The 9,092-nt window shown below is 45.7% G+C and overlaps 1 protein-coding gene across 1 annotated transcript; it reads left to right on the top strand.

Annotated features, from left to right (window-relative positions):
• Window positions 1–5,102: 5,102 nt before the first annotated feature.
• Window positions 5,103–6,120, top strand: LOC147462767 (uncharacterized). The gene has a single exon (XM_086485423.1). The coding sequence runs from the start codon at window positions 5,137–5,139 to the stop codon at window positions 6,007–6,009; it is 873 nt and encodes a 290-aa protein (XP_086341549.1). The 5' UTR covers window positions 5,103–5,136; the 3' UTR covers window positions 6,010–6,120.
• Window positions 6,121–9,092: the final 2,972 nt, after the last annotated feature.

Here is a 9,092-nt window from a genome sequence, read left to right as displayed (position 1 = left end):
GTGGAGCCTAAATCTATTAGCTCGCAAGCATCAAGGCATCAACCAATGACCCTAAAGCCTATTGCTAAAGAGCCAAAGATATCTGAGATGACTTTAGCACATCTCATCAAGGCTATTCAAGAGAGTCTTAGAGACAATCGTGCTCCGCAAAACAATCATATGTATCCAAGAAGGGAGCAACAATGGTGCTCAGTATGCTATGGACTGCATAGTACCAGTGAATGCCCTACTTTTAGAGTAAAATTCAATGGGAACTGCAATGCATGTGGGAGGTATGATCATCAAGCTAAGGATTGAATAGTATTTAAGCGCGCCATGGCCAATAGACCAACCTTAGCATGGACAGACACACCTCGAGTGCCTGCATTGATGCCGGCCCCACCTCTTGAATAAACATCACAACACATGGTCCCTAGGGCCCAAAATGTTGTTCAAACAACACCCTTACCACCTCCAGTGCTAGGACCGCAACCACCACATCCGAGAATCACTTCTGTGAATCAAGTGGGTTGTGAGTCATCTATTTCTTGTTTGGAAGGCTGTGAGGAAGATATAGATCCTAATATCGCCTATGGGATGGATGTGTTTGAAGAAAGTCTACAATACTACATGGAGGACTATTGGGGACAAGTCAAACCTGTATATCAAGTAGCTGCTCTTGCGGCAAGAGGCCAAAATATCAATTACACTGCTAAGAGACCACCTCTTCAATGCTATGATCGTGGAGGTCCACATCGTGTAGCCGAGTGTCCTATTAGGCTACAAAAGCACGCCACATTAATGCAAACCAATCAAGCGAGCACGTCTACAATGTCGATACTCATGTGTAATCGATGTGGCATAGATCATTTGATTGCCCAATGTCCAAATAATCCAAATGCACCGAAGATCACGCCATTAAATTTGATTGAAGTTACCGAGGAGCCATCACCAAGTACACCCATGGTACCAATAAACGTACTCACACGATCGATGCTCCAAAAACAAAATTATATTCTTGAGGAAAGAGACACGGCATCACTTGCCCAATCTTAGAAAAAGAAGAAAACACGAAGAAAGAGATCGCAAAAAGCAGCGAAGTCAGACCCTAGTTCAAAGACCAACATAGGAACTGGTGACGACCCCGTATATATGAACGACGCTGAAGAAGATTCTGATTTAGGTGAAACCATGGAGACCAAAACGACCACTAACATAGAAACCAACAAGGAAGATCTTCATGAGCCACAATGGCCAGGATCCAAAAAGAAGATAGGAACTTACCCAAACCCTACAGAGGAGATTGAGCGAGTCAAGCATTTAAGGAGTTTGGTAGAAGATACCCAAAGGGATCTAAAACCAGCACCTAGGAAGATCCAGCTTACAGACACCATGTTCCCTACGCAACAACAACCTCACCAAGTCCATAGACCCTTGGACATACCTAGTGTCATCCAAGAAGAAAGTGACTTAAAGTCATGGGAAAGTGGGCGTACTCACTTCTTGATGGAAAGAATGTTTACAGAGGGACTACCTGATCCTATCGAAGAAATGGAGATCCCATCTTCCCCACGTCAAGGGACTCAAGGCCAAAAGGTGCCGTTAAACATTGCCAAATTGATGGATTTCATGTCTTCAGAAGTTAGAACCACCATCATGTCCAAACTATATAAAGACCCTGAGCTAGTCTCAGCTCTTCGAGCCTTCCTCAATGGAGAACTGAAGTTTGGGCTACCACAATTTGCACAGATGGATGGAGCTAGGGAGATGCCAATAGAGGAGGAATACATAGATCCACAACCCAACGATGAGAACCTTGTTATAGAAATACCTGTTAACAAGTTGGGACAATACTTGAGGGTGATGAATCCAATGCGACCATACCAATCACTACTAAGGGATTAAATGTGAAGGGAATCCTTGATGGTGGCACTGGGGTTAGCATTGTGACTAAAAATTGCTAGGAAACTATGTGAAGACCTCACCTTACGACCACAACCATAGTAGTGAAGATGGCCAATGGGTCTATTGTTAAACCTATTGGGATGCTAGAAGATCTCAAGATCAAGGTCTTTGGACATAAAATAAGAGTTACCTTCATTGTTATGGATTTCTCCAAACACACTATGGCATCGGAGATGATCTTAGGACGTCCTTTCATGAGGGAAGCAAAAATGGTGCATGACTGGTCTAAAAACCATGTCTACTTGCAGTTCCAAGATTCTGTCATTCAAGTGGATCTTGTGACGGGTCGAGCACATCCTCTAGGAAACAGGTTTATAATTGATCATAGATCTGACACCATAGTTCACTCGGCCCCATTGCAGTATTGTTACACGTGTAAAGCGGACACTGATGTTGGGGAAGATTTTCCTTATATGGATGTACTACTTGGGATGACTGAGTCGGACAATGTGGATTGGGTCCACCTAGAAGCAACCATAGACACTTGGGAAAATAGGGGGACGACCTGGGTAACACCTGAGGGGGATGAAATGCCCGTACCCTTAAATATGCTACAAGCAATGCATATAGATTCTGACAAGACTTATCCTAATGTAATGAAGAAAACATTCAAGTGGGTCCCTAAAGCTTCTTTAGCGACCATGGCTAGTGCTGAAAAACACAAGCCTTGTAAGAAACGTTCCACTCACTCCAAGAAATGTAAGAAAACGTGGCGCTGGATTCCTAAACGACTATTGGAAGCCCAAGGCTACTATCAAGGAAATGATCAAATCTGGGTGCCCAAACGTAGATTGTGTTCTTACCTATCACCTGACCCATGTGAGCCCAATCTTGTAGCTCCAAAATGAATTGACAATCGCGGAAAGAAAAAAATCACAGAATGTTACACACCCGCTCCAGAGCTAGTTTGGGTACTGAAGAAAGAACGATTTGTTCCACCTAGCTCAGGAAGGGGGGAGTCCCATGAAGCTTCTAGCTCCTCATGTAATGCATCCATAGAGGTAAAAGCTTCTCCACAGCCTCAACCTACAATAGTGGACCTCCATAAAGCTACAAAGGAATCCACACCTCCCAGTGTTCAAGAATCACCTGATGAACCACTTCAAGTTCGATCCTGGGCGAGTACCTTACCACCCTTGCAACTCGACGAGGCACCTAAGGTAATAGAAAACTACTGGCAAAAATCCTCACCTATTACCAACTGGAACAATTGGTTTCAAAGGGTGACGAGCTCATTTCAAACGACATGATCTACCCAAGGAAGGGGGGAGTGTTTGCTGACATCCATCATTCACTTGCTTCCCTATCAACCTTCCTCCCTGACCTCTCAATCTCCCAATCTTAGGGAATGTACATATAAAGCCTTATACTCACAAAAATAATAAAAAATAAATAAAGAGCAAGAGAAATTAGCAAACGAGTATGCACAATAAAAGTCAAAACATTGACTCAGACCTACACATTCATATCCGGTACATTGAAACAGAAACCTATGTCATAAAATACCTTTGATCCCCATCACTCGAGTGATGGAGGGATTAGCAAAGTTGTTTTTTCCCACTGATGTGCCTCCTAGAGGTATTCCTTATGTTTCCTAGTGTGTACAGGAACGTGTTGCTGTTGTTAAGATTTGGACCTTCATGGGATCTTTCTCTCATTCACACTTCAAATCAAGCGTGACCATCGACACAAACAGGTGTTTCTTATCCATTAGCATTGCCCGTTATCTTTTTGCATCCATGTTTGTCTGCTTTGATTGTGATTGGTAGCATAATATTCAGCACATTTGCTTAGTATCAAACATTAAATTCAATGTGATTTTTTGTCATAATCACTTGTCTAGGTTTAAAAATCAAGCAGTCCGACTAAGCCAGTTTGACCAAGCTAGGTATTAGAGATCTTCTCTTAATACCATGGGGAATGCCTTCCTAATAATCAATGGTTAGTTAGGTTCTTAATCCGATTTAGGCAGCATTGTGTGAAGTGTACTAGGGCTTTCTAGTGGGTTTAGTCCCTATTGACCTTTAGCTTAAGTATTATAAAGGGAGTTTACTAGTGTGATGAGCCTGGGGAGGGTAACGGTGTTATATGACCCCCCAAAGTTACAAAATTAAAATGTTGAAAATGAACAAACAAAAAATCGAAGTGCCTCCAATTCCCAAAGCTGATCTCGCACACTCACATTTATCGGCGCCGCCCCCACCCGAATTTACTACTTTTCCCAAAATTACCAATTTTCTCGAATTTACAAAATGCCGTCGCGTTCCGATCTACTGCCCTCATTTGTAGATGTGACCCCGGACCCTCCTCCCCCATTGATCCCATTTGAACCCGCTCGTGCAAGATAGTGAGGAGGGAGGGCCGAGGGGGGGTAAACATAAACTCACTTTATCTCTAAGGGCGCTTAAAGTGGTTTCCAAAACCACACATGCCTGTGTGGTTAGCTCATCAACCTTCCAACCACAAGGTTGTGGGTCCAAGTTTCGGACTGCTGTCCGTGCGTTGACTTCTTTTAGACCCTTCCCTCGCCTTGAGATTTGTGTGCTTCAAGCTCAACCGTCGATCCCACCACTTGGGGGTCATTAAGACCCTTTGTTAGTGCATGGTCACATGCGAGGCTTAGTTATCACTAAGCCTCGACATTTATTGACGGCAACGCAGAGCGTCCACCGCCGATAGCAGGTAGAGAGAGAAAGGGCAAGGCACAAGCAGGAGAAAGAGAGAGAGAGAGAGAGCAAGCGCTAAACATGAGTAGGCGGGTATGTTTTTGTTACTATGCCTAAATAGGCATAGTTGGTGTACAAAGCCAGTGAGAAACAGTGGAAAGCTGCCATGCGCCAGACGTTGTTGGCTGATCTACAAAAAACTAGGCCTCGCGTGACCATAGCCTTAGATAGTGCTGAGGCACGACCTGGAAAAGGGGAGCAGTTTGAAAAAGCCGTCGGAATGGGAAAGGGGTCGTGAAGAAAAAGCTGTCGGAATGGGGAAGGGGTCATGACTCGTGAACTTTGGCGAAATTGGGCTTTCTATCAAAGTGTATGATGATGATGATGTCAAGCCCCACGCCAGCAAAGTAGACGATTGTTGCCTTGAAGGTTCAATGAACCTAGACTTGCTCAACTCTCAGTACAAAACGAGTCTCCAAGGCACCCCCCCATTTGTGTGAGAGCGTTAGAGAAGGGAGACTGCAAAATGGCAGCATCAGAAGCTCTGTTAACGTGGGGTGGGTTTTCAGAAGAGGACAAGGAAGCACTGGGGGGGCTCAGAGATGTTCTAGAAGAGGACCAGGATGCCATGGGGGGGCTGAGAGCGAGGCTGCAGGCCATGGCGTTAACTGTGCAGGCGAAAGACTCTGCATTGCAAGATTTGCAGAGGCGGCTTCAGGCGACTGTAGTGGAGGTGGAGCATGGGAGGGCCAGGGAAGCTGCCCTGCGAAGAAGGGCGGAGATAGCGGAGGCGGCAGAGGAAGCGCTAGCTTCTCAGATGGCTGAGGTGGAGGCGGAGGCATATGCAAGGATAAGGCACATGAACGGAATGAAAAAGGATGCTGTCCAGCGCGCAGAGGACGCGTGGATGGTGAATCGGGAGGAGCCAATGAGGACGAGGGAGCGGATTGCAGAGTTGGAGAGGAGGCTGGAGGCGGAGATGGCGGAGGCAGGTGGGTGGGAGCGACGCTACAGAGAGGTGGAGGCGGAGCGTGGCAGGGCCAAGGCGGCAGCGGAAGCCCTGGGCAGGCAGTTGTTAAAGATGGGAGCAGAGAGTACCAGGGCCCCTTTTACGGAGCAGCCAATTCATTCACGCCACGCAAAAACTGCGGAGCCTGTCGCAGATGACCAGGTGACTGAGCTACGGAGGCGGCTGGCGGAGGCTGAGCGGGCGTTGGAGGCGGTGCACGGCAAGCTGGAGGAGGCCGAGGAGATGAGTGCTGGGCAGCAGATGATGAGAGTAAAGGGAAAAGGGGTGGACGAAGCAGTCGTATCCATGTCACTACAAGAGCTTGCGGGGATGGTGAAGCTGCGGCTTTGGTCCCCTTCCGCTCTCACGCTCTGCTCATCCACCTCCTAGCAAATAGTAAGCCTGCATGCCCTTGACATGTTGCAAATAGTGGCGTTCCAAGCTTGGAAGCTAATCTAATGATTTTGTCTAAGTCTAATTAGAATGGCATGTGTTGTACTCTCTCTCTCTCCCCCTCTCCCCTTAAAGCTTTCTCTTTGATGTCTCACTTCTTTAATGAAACTAAATTGATGTAAAACAATGCAACCTTGCCACTTTGATTGGATTTTGAATGCATGTTACTCTGATGCTACCTTGAGCTTTTCTACCTCTATGTAGTCTTAATGCACTCGTTGGTTGCACACCTTTGGTTGCACTCCTTCCCAGTGTTAGAAAAAAAACCGGGGTCTAGTGTATTTTAACCGGTTGAAATTATAAAATCCCGGTTACTTTTTTAGCTTGCCTTTAAGAAAACCGGTAAATTTACACAAGTGTTAGTGTAATTACCGACAAAAGCTTCAAATTTTGACCTAAAAATCGGAAGAATTTCAAGTTTCCCCTTATTTTGTTCGGTTAGAAAAAATGCATTTTTCTAGCCGTGCGAGTCCTTCCCCTCTATGGACCAATAAAGGTAGTATGGGATTATTAGAATGTTCCCGATCAATGTACTTCTTGACCTTACGTTAGGAATTGACTCTTGGGGATTCACTTATTAATTATGTGATTATCACGTGAGTGCAGTAAAAAAAGATTTTCTTATTTTTATGTTTTTTCACATTTTCACATCCAGAAAGGTGTCATGAAATGAAACTTAAAAAAAAAACTTACGAATTGAAAAAAAAAGATATATTTTATTTATGAAAATTGTTCAAGAGGAGCTCGGATAGGCGATGGGCCTCTGGTTGTGAGAGAGAGAAACTATATTAAAAAAGAGTGAAATGATCGCGAGTGTGGATATTTTAATATTAATTGCAAATAATCACAGAGATAAAGAAAACATTAAAGACTTGGAGAAAAATTAAGAGCAACACATCTACATTAACTTAAACTCAAGAATCTCGTAATCCACACCGTGCACAACAATGGTATGCACGAAATCTGTACCCTAAATACTCCCTACTCCCTACTCGGTCCACTCAACTATTAGGCGGAATTTCCTTCAGATTCCAAAAATCTAAATTTTTTACCCCTCTTGCAACTCCAAAGTAATTGGAGGTGATTCTTGCGCAGCTGGGCTGATTCTTCTTCTCTCCACCGAGCTGTGACATTCCCAAATCAGCCTCGTCCTCCCTCATCTCCTCCATCCCCCTTCGACATCGTGATGCTCCTCCTCTCCCCTCCCACCGGTGATTCCCTACTCCTCCTCTCTGTGTCTTTCCGTCCTTTGAATGGGCGGATTCCCCCATGGACTTTCAAAAAAAATATCACACCATTCTTTCTTATTCGGTTTTGCCCCCATGAGAGAGAGAGAGAGAGAGAGAGAGAGAGAGAGCCAGTGAGAGAGAGTGAGAGAACCCCATCATAGACACAGTAGCGAGACAGAGTGTCAGAGAGCCAATGCCACATAGAGAGAGAGAGAGAGAGAGAGTCATTGCATTGTTCTAGCGCCTCCCTTTACGGCATCTGGCTCGTCTCCTCTTCCGTGCCTCAACCTGCCTCCTCGTCTCCCCTCTGGTCTATGAAAGAGAGAGAGAGAGAGAGAGAGAGAGAGAGAGAGAGCTGCCAATCTTTACATCGTTCAAATTTACAATAAAGAAAACTTGCCCTGCCTCTGGCTGCGAGCACGCATTACCTTCTGCTGCCATGACTAGTACTTTCCTATGTGCATGGCAGCAGTAGCAATAGTCTTTAGTCGTGCAGGGTAGCAAGGAAAGACTAACGTCCTCTGTCGTGTAGCAACATACACCGCACCTCTTTTTGTATCACGCACAGGATCAGGGGATACACACGATACACACACCCACATACACACACGCACACACGCAAGCAAGCGTCCCCTCTGCTCCTGGGCCTAACATTGGATGACACGTGCCCTCAGTTGCGCTAGTGCACGACTCTTGCTCATCCACCCTCTTTTGCTTTGCTTTGCCAAAGGGCATCTTTCTTGATTCTTATTAAAAAGACATGCGTACATGCGTAATGACCTACAGACCTACGGGCTCAAACCAAACCATAAGCCAAGTTATAGATTGTCTATGTAGCTCATTGTCTATGTAGCTCTATTTCGCTCCAAACACCTTCAATTGTAAAAGAAAAACCTCAGCAAGCTTTTGCTTTAACCATAGATGATCCATTGTCGAATTATAGCAAAGACATTCCCAATTGATGATGGCAAGTGAGAACGAGCGAAAAAAGTCATGTTCTTCCTCTTCCTTGTCCTCCCTCTTGCCAATGTTGGTCTATCTTTCCCTCTTGCCAATGTTGGTCTTAAAAGATAGACCAGTTGTTCTTAAACGAATCATCCTACTCTTCTAGAAAATCAAATTCTTGCTTATAACATCTTTAACTTATCACCATCCTAATAAATCTTGACCTAGCACTTGTTGTGGGTTGGGCCTGCGAGGTCGGTCCTAGGGTTGGGGGCCCCATTGAGTTATGGCAGGGCGAGGTCGGGGGTCCCAACCATATACATCCTATCTTTGTGGAGCTCCAGGGGATGGAGGTGCTCCCGCCTCCTCTCGAGGAGGAGAATGGCCTCCAAGTGCGGTTGGGTGTTGCAGTATGGTTGGACAATTGGCAGGGTATGCTGCTTGGGGCGGACTCCCTCCTAGGATGCAGAGCACGAGGTTGGTTTTCTGAGATGCAGGGCATTGTTGTGAGAGGCGTATGGGTGATCGCATCTACGTTTGGGCTGGCTTTGAGGGATGGCACAGGGCGCTCTCCGGCATGTCTAGCGAGGGGTGGTAGGCTTGGTCTGATGTGGTGGCAGGTGGGTGATTTTCCAGAAGGTGTTTGGATCTTCCTCTAAAATCCTGTTCGGTTGGTGGGACTGTATATGGTTTCGTATGGTGCGGTGTAGTTTTATCCGTGGCGATGTGCATCTTCTTTCTGCTTTGGTGATGGAAACTACTGGGCTCCAACCCATCTTTTGGCTCTATGGTCAAGCTTGGGTGCTTCCCCCTTGGTGGAGATCAAGCATGCTTGCTTTCTGGTGG

This window comes from Adiantum capillus-veneris, chromosome 2 (assembly GCF_014529385.1).
Source record: "Adiantum capillus-veneris isolate H3 chromosome 2, ASM1452938v2, whole genome shotgun sequence".
Lineage (NCBI taxonomy): Eukaryota > Viridiplantae > Streptophyta > Polypodiopsida > Polypodiales > Pteridaceae > Adiantum > Adiantum capillus-veneris.
The sequence above is the reverse complement of the archived record's forward strand: the minus strand, read 5'-3'. Positions and strand labels throughout refer to the sequence as shown.

Bases quoted from the DNA above. Each gene is read 5' to 3' on its own strand.
- LOC147462767 (XM_086485423.1), top strand. From the start codon at position 5,137: ATGGCAGCATCAGAAGCTCTGTTAACGTGGGGTGGGTTTTCAGAAGAG.